General features: G+C 37.7%; 1 protein-coding gene across 1 annotated transcript in view; it reads right to left on the bottom strand.

The window, feature by feature from the left end:
* TRPC4 (transient receptor potential cation channel subfamily C member 4) overlaps nucleotides 1-13,731 on the bottom strand; it is a 132,057-nt gene that overhangs the window by 78,413 nt on the left and 39,913 nt on the right. The window contains exon 2 of the mRNA XM_036385845.2: nucleotides 2,630-3,034. Coding sequence (XP_036241738.1) covers nucleotides 2,630-3,007 — 378 coding nt within the window. The 5' untranslated portion in view covers nucleotides 3,008-3,034. The remainder of the gene's footprint in view (nucleotides 1-2,629; nucleotides 3,035-13,731) is intronic.

The raw sequence follows: 13,731 nt of genomic DNA, 5'->3' as shown, positions 1-13,731 counted from the left end.
CAGAGTCTGAAAATGAATCATTGTCTAAACAATATATCAAATATTTACAAACACCAGTAATCAAAAAGTAGAGTTGTAATTTGAAATAGTTTCAAAAGAAACTTGAAGGGGGAAAACAACTTGAAGGAAGAAAAAATATATAATAGAAGTACATAATTCTGAGTATTCAGCTTTTATCTCTTTATTGCATTGGAATGATTTTTCAGCCAAAAGGTACTTTTTTATTATACTAAATTCATTGTGGCATTAGTACAAAAATGCCATTGGCGTTTACATCCTCTTCAGCATGCCATGTTCCTAAAAATGAACCAGTGTGATTATCAGTGTATTATTACACACCTGACACCCATAGAAGCTTAATTGTTGTTGGGATCCCCAGTGCATACAACAGCGAACATGTGTAAGCAACCTATCAGTTAAGAAGCCATTTTTATAAGCACTGGCTTGCATTCAGTGCTTGCAGAGGTAACGGGCAAACCTAGGCTTAAACTGACACAAAAGGAGATGTCTCTGTTCAAATGATTCATTATTCTTCTTCACACTTTACAGTAAGACCCCCAGCAAGTCCAACCAGGGAAACCAAGAAAGCATAGCAGGAGCAGTACTCTTCACTCCAACCAGCAGTGGACTCTGGCACTGAAACAACATGGTTAAGCTTCAGCACAGAGAAAGATCCTCTAGACCGGAGCAAAGCAGTTTGTGAATAATTTAACATGGTAGTATTCACACAAAAAGTAAGCTTATCTTTTGTCTGCTACAGCATGATGCTCACTAATACAAGTTTGACTGTTTATATTCAAGCATTTTCATTACAGCAGCTGTGGCCCATACAAAAATGTAGCCCTGAAAGTCTAAAGAACAGCCTGAAATTTAGGCAGCTCTTGTAAGGTGAATTTCTAGACTCCCAAGGTCAAAAAGTGATTTATGATGTCTTAAAACAAGTAACTGATAAAGACTGCAGGAGGAGCTCTCCAGGGATCACCATTTTTTTCCATTGCTAAGGGGAGCCCACGGAGCCAGACCAGAGATGAGACACACCTTTGGATGGCTACCATCAAATGGCATGAACTTTACCCTGCCAATGGCAACTTCCACTATAGAGGCTGCATAATGGAGACACAGGGGTTTTAACTGGTTTGGGATGGGGCTGTGCACTGATCCTTCAGGCTCCTGGCACACTGCACTGAGAAATTCCTTTGTGCTGTATCCTCATCTGCACTATCAGTTCAGATAGTGCAGTGTTTGTCTCATGAAATGAGACAAACATCATGTGAATATAGTTTTCTTCCCTTTCTCTGACATAAATCTGTTGTCATTTTACAGGAGCTCTGCTTTTACTATCTAGAAGAAAAGGCAGGCACACACATTTGCAAGAAGACCTAGTATCTCTTTCTTTCTATAACAAAGGAGCGTAGAATTAATGTTATTTTATCAGCAAAAATTATACTTTTTACCTATTATCTTCAATTCTATCCATGGCAAGTATATTATACTGTAATTTAAGTATATTACATGTATTATCTGTAAAAGGGCTGTAATAATTTCAACATACTATTCATTGAAATACACTAATAGAGTACCTATAACACAAGAAAGCTGAAATTGATGAAAATAGAGTACAATAGTATAACTACTTTTGAGGTTTCTCTTCCTAGAAGAGAGTCCTAGGAATATCAGAATGTATGGGCTATGTTATCCTGTCTCCACTATTTTCTTAAAATTAGAAAGATTTGCAAGAGGCTAGATATTTCCCAGAGAGGTCTCAAAGCAGTTCAAGGGAAAGCAGAGTAGGTATCAGATCATGAATGAGACTATATGTAATGATTTTTTCCTTTGAGAAAAGACAGGAAGAAATGGAGAGAAGTTTGCATTTTTTTAAATTGTACTTCATAGGATGGATGACTACTTGAGACAGGACTGAAGTTCTGATGAACTGGGTTGTGTCCACCAGTTTTGCCTCTCTGAGTTGGGATATGATGATCTCTACATGGATGGGTTAAAACATTCATTGACTTATATGGGAGTTTCATAATTGATTCAAAGGGACTACATATTACCACTACTATTCTCTTTGGAATTATTTGTTTCTTTGAATGATTGAAGATTTCCCAGCCATATCTGCAGGAATAATATTGTGATTATACAGAGGGGAGTTATGAGAAAGACAAAGAGAGACTTTTAACCAAGGCCTGTAGTGACAGGAAAAAAGGCAATAGTTTTAAACTGACAGAGGGTAGGTTTAGAATGGACAGAAGGAAGACATTTTTTATAATTAGGGTGGTGAGACACAGAATAAGGCGGCCCAGAGAAGTTCAGGGTGTCCTGTCCCTGGAACTGTTCAAGGTCAGGTTGGATGGAGCTTTGAGCAACCCTGTTTAAGGAAAGATATGTCTGCCCATGGCAGGATGTTGGAACTAGACTTGAAGGTCCTTCTGAGTCAAAACAATTTCTGACTGTATGATGTATAAATGTAGTTGAATACAATGCATGCAGCATCAAAGTAATTGATTTTCTGATTTTAAGTACTGCATGCAAGGATGATGTTTTGTTTTTCTTTTTCTTACTCCCTTTGCACAATTCTTCCCTTTACATTAGACCAGACTATAAACTCAGAACATCCTGCACGTACCTGCTTCTCTCCACTGGGTTTCTTGTGATTTAACAGCAGCTCCACGGCTCCAACCACCTCCTTCCGTATGGCATGCAACAGAGCATCTCCCACATACACGTTAAAACTTAAGAGCAGCTCAATGAGCTCAAGGTTCTCATTTTCAATTGCAATTAGGAGTGCAGTTCTGCCCAGGGGATCAATGCAGTTAATATTGATCTTGAAATAAATTTCTGCCTCCTCCAAGGCTTTCTTTACACTGGCATAATCTCCTTTCTCCACGGCATTCAGGTAGGCCTTCTCTGAATGAGACAGTTCGGATTCTGCCCGCACAATGCGAAGAGGGATTCGGTCTCTGTAGGGAGCATTGACACTTCTTTTGTAGTAGAACTGGGCCATATTTTATGCCATTCTAATACTTTGTCTCTGCAACATGAAAATAAGGATAAAATCAGTAATTGAGCTTGGGGTATGGGGCACCAAATTAATATTTGCTGTATATACATATTTAAAACTCATATTAGAAAGCAATGTTGAAACATTTTTTATCAATAGAACATGTAAGCAAAAGCGGAAGCCAAAACACTGCTTATTTGTAACATACCAAGTAAAAGCATATCTGTCAGAATACCATTTGCTTCTTTGCTTTTTTTAAATCTGTGGCAAACAAGAAATTATATGGTACAACATAGTTTATCACCAGAAGTGTTGCTCCATTTCATCCTTAATTTCTTCATTCAGTTCTGCAAAGACTTAAAGAGCACAGTTGCCTGTCTCAAACACTGTAAAGTCCACAGAAAGATTTTGCCATGGAAAAAGCACAGAAGGGTGTGACAGGATGGTGACCACCCCAAATCTGACAGAGGAGAGTTCTGGTTAGCACATCCTGGTAGGTGCATCCAGACAAAAAATTCCCAATGCAGCACACTATGTAGAGAAGCAACTGCTCATACACATATGAATGGTCAAACGAAGATCACCCCAAGTTATGGGAAAGATGGCATCTATGACCACCAATGATCACCAAAACCTCCCTCTACCCTTCAAATATGCCTCTGCGGGTAACTTGAACTTGGACTGTAAGATAAACCACTACTACAGGGACTTGAGGTAAATTAAAGGTGGTACTATTTGTCCAAGTGTTGTCTCAGACCTAGGGAGAGATTAACAAAGCCTGGGGAAAAGAATGCATCACTGATAATGGACAAAGAATGTAGAATTTACGGGCCACAAGGAAAGGCAATTTAAAAACTGTGTTGAAATCAATTCCGATTGCGTAAAAGGTAATTCCGATGGAGAGATCTTCTCTGACATCCTACAACAACTTGTGTGTTGCTTGAGGATTGTGTGTGGACAACTAAATACAGTTTTTACCTCTTTACATCTAGTCCTGCTCAAATACCCTGACTTTTCTGTGACAGGCACAGACTGCACAGCTCAGTGGTAAGCTTCCCTACTAAGATTTTGATTCAATCTCATATGCTATTAGAAAAACATTCATATAAAATGTTTTTCTAACCAGAGCTCACTAACTTATAAATTAAAACTCAGAACCTAAAAGGAAAAACAAAATCCATAGGAGATAAATTTCCAAGGACTGGTAGATAATAGTCACAGTTTTGATTCTGAACTACTTAGTTCTAAACTAGAATTAATACTGAAACATAGCAGCAATAAAACAACTCTAAAGTCTTACATATAGTAAAGCATATGGTGTCTATGGTTTTATTCTGTGTACTTTATTCAAGGATACTTTATTCAAGGACTTTGCAAAAAAAATTCGTTATAACAAAATTATTTTTCCTGGTTCTATCTTCCACCTGGGAAAAAAAAAGAAAAAAAAAGGGAAAGAGGAAAGTGGGAAAAGAAAAAGATTGACCTCAAAGAACAAGGTCCACAAAAAATATTTCCCTCTGCTGTTCAACTGGAGGTTGAACACCTTATTAGAGGAAGAACTGTAGCTTCTTGTAATTTTTTCAGTTGATAATGCAAGCTGCATTAACTCACTGCTTTTTACTCCACTTTTTTCAGTCATTAAAACAAAATCTCTGTTGAGATTCTATAGCAAGCTATAATGCATATTTTTATTATTGTGAGGTTTTCATTCATCAAACAAAAAAGTCACTAAACATAGTGAGGAACATAGTAATTATTCTGCTCCCCCTTTCTTAAATAGTGTAATGAGAGATATGTAAAGGCTGTTACTAAGTTGTTTTGTTTGCTTTCCAGAGCAGATCAACATGGCTTGACATAGGCAGGAGAAGATAAAGAAGATACGGGACAGACAACTCTCTGCCACATCCATATACAGGAGCTGAGGAATTGCCAACCTTTGCAAGCTGTTTCCCAGTTCTCCCTACAGAATGGTATCAGCCTACAGTCTGGACTACTAGAGGTTGCCCAGTCTGTGGATTATGTTCTGTTAATCTCAGTCTAAGTAAAATAAAGCTCATATCCATTGCACAGTTTTGTACCCCTGGAACAGATATCAGATTCTTAATGCACTGTATTTTTTCAATTTGCTTTTCATTCTTTCATTTCAAAACTGCAAGTTCAAGGAGGTGAAAATTTTTATGTTCAGATCAAAATTAAGAGACATAAATATAGTTCACAAGGAGGTATCTGCAAGAAATGTGGACTGTCATATTCCATGGACAGCCACAGACACTTTGAGTTTCATAGCCCCGTTCCCAAACTCAAGCAGATCGGGTGCTGGATGTGAAGGGCATCCTGCCTGACTCCAGCTGCCACCTGACAAAGACTTAGGTCTCGACACAGGCTCTATTTCATATCTGTCAGGCAGATATCAAGTTAACCCACAACAATGCACACACATTATCCAGTTTTTTACTATTTACAGAGTTCCCCAAGACCCCGGAAGAAAACAGAGAGACTGCTGCTGGGGGGTTAATGCTAAAGGCTTCTCTCTCTTGAAAGCACATGAATAAAAAGATCATTGTCTCCACATTTCTTGTGAGAAAAACCATGAATTAACTTGTATCAATGAAATTGGGCATCAGAGATGTTTATTGTAGATGAAGACTACAGTCACCTACAGATGGGATCTATCATGATTTAATGAGAATGATTTGGGGGTTTCTTGTTTCTTTATTTTAAGTCTGATGAAGATCTTTTTTTGCTTCACTGTAAGCCATGAGGAAAATACTTGTTGGAACTTTTTTTGTTTACCTTTTCATGATTCTTGAGTAGATCTAAATTTAATTTGTCTCTTTCAGAAGAGACATATTAAACACACATTTTCATTCTTTTAAATAGCTGCGCCCCAATAATCTCTATTTGTTGCCTGTACCAATTCTTGAAAATAATTACCCATAAATAAGGTTTTGTTTTAAGTAAAAGTCTATGTTTACATGTAATTAGAAACTAGAGATTGATTGCTGATACAGGATGGTCCTGGAGGGTGATACGAACATCAAAGATAATGGTTCCATGGCTGTTTACAAAAAAAAAAAACCTGTTTATAATTTTATCTAAAGGTAGATAGTGTTGTGTAACAACTGTTACTGTGCTGTCACATATAAATGCATGCATATGACATTTACATGGAGCTGTAAGACCTAGAAACAAACCAGCAGCAGTACAAAAGTTTCCAATAGCTTTGAACATCTCTGCAGGAAGAAGTCTAAACAAACAGGTCAAAAACACAGGGCCAGTGCAAGAAGAATGAAAGAAAAAAAGTTATGGTACAAACTTATGAAAAGTGTAATTATAGTTTCTACAGAGTTCATATACCTGACACGTAATAAAAATACTTCAGAGAAGAAATGAAGACAAAATAACTTTATATGGTGCTTCCCTCTGTGCAATGGAAATATCAGCAGCACCTGAGCAGGAGAAATAGATAAAAGAAGGAAATCATAACACTTTGACAGAATAGTGATTCTTATGAGAAAACATTTTTTTCTTAACAGTCAGTTTTGTTTGCACCTGCTACAGACCACTATTTCAAATTACGTGGGACTCTTTCTTTCATATGTTGTTTTTCATGGAGGAATGGTAACATTCCACCTTCTTTGCAAACCTTTACCATTTCCACTCTATTATTATTTAATAATTGCATATATCCTTAGAAAAGTTGATGTTATTAATTTTGATAGTCCTAAATAAATAATTGGATTTTTTTTCTGCTGCCGTATCATTGTGTATATGTACATATACATGCATATTTTAACCACAGGCACACAGATATTTCCCCTTTAAAGCTCAAGAAAAACTGCAATCAGATTTCCTTGGCATTTATTCTACCATATTTGCTTCCTTTACATATATAATCATATCCTCCCTATTTTTCCAGCGGACACTGACTTGCACTTACTTTGCTTGCTGCCCCCTACCCCAAAACCAGGTGTGAGAGGGAAATTGGAGTGAGCCATCAGCAGGCACCAAGGGTCTCAGTGACAAGCCACTCGTATCACTGCTCACAGATGTACTGCAAACCTTCCAGAGACAGAGAGAGACCCCAGTGAGGACACATTTCCTTCAGCAGATGGGAAGTGGGAGTGATACAGATATGCTTGTTAGTATCCACATGTGCAGCTTCTGAAATCCTCACTGACACAACCCTTCTAAAGACACTCTATTTCCAATACTGACCACTGTTACACTTACTATAGCATTACAGTATATATAGATAGATAAATATAGCATTATCCTATATAGCTTCTTCTATATAATCAAAGCACACTTATGATTTTGCTCATGAGTTTTTCAGACTATTTGCATTAAAAAAAAAAGCAAAAGTGAAACGTCACATGTAACTATGGCATCACCCTGCTCAGAACCCGAACGTTTATGACAAGTGAATAACATGCTGATTTCTCTGATCTTCTGAAACTATTATATATATTTTCATGGCAAAGGAAAGTTTCTGACATTTTTTAGGTTGATGAAAGTATGACATTTTTCCTTCTAAAATAGATCTGTGACATACCAGCTTTAATCTGACACAGAACGCTATATGATACACAGTAAAAATGATGTTCAAAGAGAATTTTGGAAAGTAAGACTAGCTCTGAAAAATCCCAGTCCAAATGAAGCATAAAGTTTCTTCTCTGTCAGTCACCAGAACAGACTGTTTCATTTCAACAAGAACAAAAGAAATGCAGATAAGCCTTTGATTTCTGAACCCAGCATTAGTCCAGATACTGCCTTATAACCAAATGCCTAGACAGCAACTTTAACATGCTCTAGCACTGGGGTCAACTGGATAGGCTGTGTCCACACTGTTAAACATACTTCACCCCAAAACAGGTCAGCTGAATGAGAACTGTCTTCTGAGGATAATTTGGGGTCCAGGCTAACTCCTACACTGTGCCTGGAAAGTGTGTAGGAAGATAGAATTGTATTGAGCCAGCAGTTGGGCTGATTCCAGGGACTGCTCGAACAACTTTGGCTGCAGGTGATGGAGTTTCACTGATCATGCCTGCCTTCTAGCACTGTTTATTTTGCAACTGTTATAGCTGGCAATACAGTATGTAGGGTCCTTACCTGAAAGGAATTTTTCATTGTTAGAACTACAGTTCAGATTTGAAAGCTGACAATAGCAAAAGTAGCAATTTGAAATTTAAAATTTAACACTGATTCACACATGCAGGACATAAACTGAATAACTCAGTATGGTGCACGTTCCCTATAAGACTGCTAATTTGGAAAAGAGCTAAACCTCTTCATTTTGCTCTGGTCTAAAATGCCTCATAATCAAAGTTTCAGTAAAGCAAAGAACATGACCTAGTATATAGCTGTAGTGGATGATGGGAAGCAGGCTGCCATGTCATCTGCTTACAGCTGTTCTGGCTTCACAGTCAGGAAGGCAGGACATCAGCTACAAAGAACAACTTTAGGCATCCAAGGTACAATGGTTATATGGTGGATTAAACACCACCAGCATTTTATATCAGCATCTTAAGAGAACAAGACCTAGGAAAGTCTGAGTCTGAGACACTGAATGTGTAAACCTTTCATGATGTGACACAGACTACTTACTTTGATGTTTTTTTGTAAAAGACAGGATGCAATTTCATAGCATTGTCGGGGGGGTGGCGGTTAAAGCATGGTCCTTCATATATAGCATAAAGATGGTCTATAAGTTTACTTAATGCCTGATGGGAGGAAACTTTTACCTTCTAGGGCTGATGTTACACCAAATATTAGTTGACAATGATAGATTCTTATAACAGTGACCTTTAAAGTCTACAAGACTACTATCAGACTGGAGTTTGAGAAATATCAAAATAGAAATAAAAGACCATTGAGAGACATTAGAAATTATTACCAGATCTTAGAGGGGTAGGATGATTTGGGGTCAAGCATACAGTACTGCAAATTTGCATATTTCTTAAAAGAAGAGATATTCAAGAACTTGGTTCTTCAAATACACTTAAAACTAAGCTTAATTTCATTTACCCTGTGGGCAAAAATCTGATAGCTCACTCATGAGGAAAAAAAAGAGCATCATTAGGTCACAGAAGTATCATTAGAGGACAATATTAAATTAGTTCATCTTCCCAGTTTATTTAAACTAGAAAAAGGTACTCTTCAGAAAAATACAAGATGCACGGTTACCTCTTGCTGATGGGTAGCAGTAGGCAAATGTCCTCAGGAATCCGTGGGAATGACCTTGAAGCTTGAACTATTTGTTCTTGCCCAGAGGGAAATAGTGACGTGTTTAAACCTGCCACCAGAGCAAAGGAGAGAAAAACTGCTTGCCCCTGACTGACATGAACTTGTTCTTTGAAATGATGGAGCATGAAAGATGCGAGTCCAGCCTACACGCAGTAGGCAGCCAGTTTAGGGTGGGAAGGACAGGGAAGGCAATAACACAGATAATGATCTTAATGAGTGACTGCAACATCCAGTTGAGTCGACCTTCCTGTCTCCTTGGCTGGTGTTATCCTCCGGGGTAAATTCAAGGAGCTCTCCAAAACAGTTTTCAAGATAAAAGTACTTCAGTGTCATCTAGCTACACAGAAGGCTGCCTTCCAGCATTTCCAAGAGTAGCACTGACCTAATGCCCTGTGGATGTGATCCTGCAGCAGCCACACAGCACGGCAACATTTCTCAGGGGACACAGGGAGTGGGCTGTCCCTGCTCATGGAAAGGGTGGGTGGTCTTTCTTCAAATGAGAAGAGGATGGGAGAAGAAACCTGTACACAATCTGTTCAGAAAAGTGTTGGGCAGAAAAAGTCTGACTGAGCAAGTTCACTTGAGGAGGAAAGAAGAGAGGATCCAGATTAGGTTGGGAAATACAGGACAGGAGCATTACTTGTGGGAATTATGCTACAAGTAGCAGTGACTTTTCTGAGTTTCAGGGTATGTTTTCACACAGAACCACATGTCTTCCCATGCTTCCTATGATGAAGTACAAGGCAGCATGCACTTTGTCCAGAAAAGGGAGAGTTTGGGCAGACTGCCCAAATACTTTTAGTAAAGACTTGTAATAAAAACACTCCTCTGTGGGTCCATTTTCAGATGTACAAGCTAAGCCAGCCTGAGGATAAGTTAAAACACTTTTCAAGTATTTAGGACCAACAGAGAGCCAGCTGTGAAGAGATTTGTGTTCATACATATATCCTCACATAAGCATTTTAGTACTGGCTGCTGCCCTCAGAGTGTTATGTGTATTTTGTGGGGAGCCTTGAATAAGGCTGAACTTAAAAAAAACCCAACAAAATAAATAAAGGCTAGTTAGGGAAAACTGTTCAAGTTTTGGAATTTATTGGTCTTTTTCCACCCATATCCTTTGTAGTTCTGCCCTCACACTGCTTAGAGACACTTGAGTTGGTGTATTTTAATAATTTTACTAGAAGACTTCATGAAAATAAAATCAGGAAAATTTATTATCTAATCTCACCTACCATAGTAATCCAAAAACTCAAGTAAAAAGAATTATAATGTTCAATTAAATGGAAATCAAACTGACATCAAAGCAAAACATTTAAACTCAATAGCAAAGAATTTAGTTAGTTAGACAACACAAAATATATTTATACAAGTCTATAAGAAGATGATCACCCATTGGTAATAAACCTTAATGAAAGAATTTAATTGAAATCAGTCAAATGTATAATTTGGTTGGTTAACTTGTCTAACAGTGAAACTATTTACTATCTGGATCAAAGCCTGACAAAAATAATAGTATTTTTTTTCCTCAAGACGTTGTACACTTACGTGATGACTAACCCCTTCCTGCCCTTGTAGCAATAAAGACTTCAAAGTGACAAGCCCTATTTGCCAGAAGTCATAAAATGACAGTTTCATGTCACTAAGGACCTTTAAATGTATAGCACAGAACATGCCCTAATGAATAACTTGACAAGGTATTATATAAAGCTTCTAAAATCCAGAATAACAGTTCCTTCCAGAAATTTGCCTGCATGGCCACATTGTCATTTCTACATATGCCCAAATAACAATTCAGGATTAAAAGTCTCCGGCTAAATTCCAACAAGAGTGAAAGATATAAATAGTAACAATAAGAGAACTCTCATTGCTAGGGAGTGATGGCACCAGAAAGCTGTCATGTGGATTCCCTGGCTGACAAAAACATATCTATTACAGTACTCTATAGATCTGTGACCCAGCAGCAATTATGTGAGACTTGTAATAATTCAAATACTTTGAGCACCCTTCAGGAAGTTTGTATATTCTTGTGTGGGAGAATGTCAGAAGAAGGTACATCACTGCATTACAACATAAAAACTTTAAAAATAGATCACCTGAAAATCTGAACAACAAATCTATCTCCTCAATACTTGAACTTTCTGAAGGATTATATAATGTCTCTTCTCCTCAATAATGAAATCTGCTCCCAGGCATATAATAATTTCAGCATCTTATTCATAGAAAAAATACATTTGACTGATAAGAAAATAGGAAATAATTGATACAGAAAACTTTCACTGTGAAAAATGCATCTTGTCAAAATTTTCAACTGGCAGAAGATTAATTCTGCACTCTTTTAGTCAAGGTTTTTACTCATCTACTTTAAAAAATAATCATCCAGATTTATGTCTGGAAATAGCAAGTAAACAACTTCATTTTGAAGCACCTGTGTTATGCTTTCTTCATCTTAAGCCAGAGTGTATAAGTTCATCTAAACACAAGCCAGCCTAACTTGGATTCTCATTGTAGGAATAACTCCCTGGCAAGACAACCAAATAAAAGCTGAAGAGAACAGCAAGTAACATTAATATTTCAGGAAAATGACAGTTGATAATCAGAAACCCTTTGAAACAATATTTTAACTATCAAGAAGCTCAGATGTTATGAGAGATTCACAAACTTAAGGATTACTATATGTACCTCATCTGAACTCTGACATAAGGCAGGTTGAGGGAAAATCAGCATGGCTTCCTGGTCCTGAAAAACCTGAACTGCAAAAGGCTTCCTGAGCTACCAATTCCAGCCTCTCACACAGGCAACTTTCACCAACAATCTGTAAAGATCAGACTCCTTGTCAGAGGTAGCTGGGATCCCCCTGCTTGACCCACTGCTACTGTGAGTGGTGGTGGACAGACTCATTCCTCCAGCATGACAACTGCCTCAGTCCTAAATAATGTTCAGCTGTTAAGGACTGCTGACAGGATTATCCTTCTTCCAGCATAGCTGGAGAAAAAGCTATCCCTCTTCAGACTTCATTTGGCCAGGCTGCATAAATATGTTTCCTTTACAACTCCGGCCTATTCCTTGCACATTGGTGCCACCTGAAACACCCCAGGATGCCATATCTGTCCCCAGTTGCCCTCCTGAAAAGGAACAGATCCCCTCTAGCTCTTATGTCACACCCCAAACCCTGGTAGCCCTAGGTATTTAACTAGAAATAGATGTCTCCAAGTGGTCAGCTGAACTGAACCTTCAGACTCCTTCTGTGTTTGCACTACTCCTTTGCCACACCACTTTTTTTGAGTGATCAAAGTGTACTTTTTACTCCAAGACACACTTTCCTGCTTTGTACTATTTCAATAATTCTCCATCTCTTGCTTGGATATTTTACTTGATTAAGTTCCAGACCTACAATCACCTTGTTCAAGACTGCATCATAATCATCAACCTTTAATCTGCTGATAACCCATGCTCTTTTTTTCCTCAGCTGTTTTCAGTCAAAAAAAAAAATCTGATAAAAGGAAAAAAAATCCCTTTTCAAAATTATTCTGTAAACACTCATGTAATTTGCACTTTTAGCTAGATTAGAATAACCTTTTGTACTCTGCTTCCCGCAATAGTGGAATAACTGGTCTCAAGGGCAAAGCAAAAGAAAGCTCATAAGGCATGTACCTAATTCTGCAATGATGCATATATATAAGAACTTCTCTTCTTCCAGTAATCATCTTCATTCCCAGAGCATGAGCTTTAGTCAGTTTTCTCTACTTAGATGTATCACACAGGTCTCTGCTTCTGTTTGTTAGTAGTCAGTAAGTCTTTGACTCCATGACCCCTTGTAGTAAAAAATGTCAAATGTTCCCTGTGAACATCATGAACTTTGTATTGGAAAATTTGTTCTAAATATACCCACAACCATTTTATTTTATAAAATAGGTGGAATATAAATATGAGCATTTCCTTCCTTCCTTCCTTCCTTCCTTCCTTCCTTCCTTCCTTCCTTCCTTCCTTCCTTCCTTCCTTCCTTCCTTCCTTCCTTCCTATTTGCCAATAAGGCAAAAACAAAGGCAATTATTAAGTGGCTGAAAAGAGAAGTATTTACTGTTTACTCTTCTTTCCAAGTGAGTTGAATGACACCCACAACTGCCTCTTACTGGTGAATATAAGAGGTAAACGTTTTAGATATTAACCACATCCAGTAGTGCTGTACCTCGATGCAACTTACCTAAATTTAGACAGCCTACTAAGGTTTCTAAGTTGGAATGTATTTGTCTTGATCTCTTTCTAGAACTAGCAGAAAAAGAGGAGGAAAATCCTGCTGCAAGCAATTCAATCAAATTTCCATTTCTTTCTTTTGACTGACACAGCTGGGTATGAATCTTGGCCTGAGCATGTGCATTTGAAGAATTCTCTGAACCAAAGATGTTCAGAAAGTTCATTTTGAAAATAAAAAACCTGAAAATAAGAAATTGCTTTTGGTCAAAACCAAATGAACACAAATGTAC

This window comes from Molothrus ater, chromosome 2 (genome assembly GCF_012460135.2).
Source record: "Molothrus ater isolate BHLD 08-10-18 breed brown headed cowbird chromosome 2, BPBGC_Mater_1.1, whole genome shotgun sequence".
Taxonomy (NCBI): Eukaryota; Metazoa; Chordata; class Aves; order Passeriformes; family Icteridae; genus Molothrus; species Molothrus ater.
This window is presented reverse-complemented; position numbering and strand designations above follow the sequence as displayed.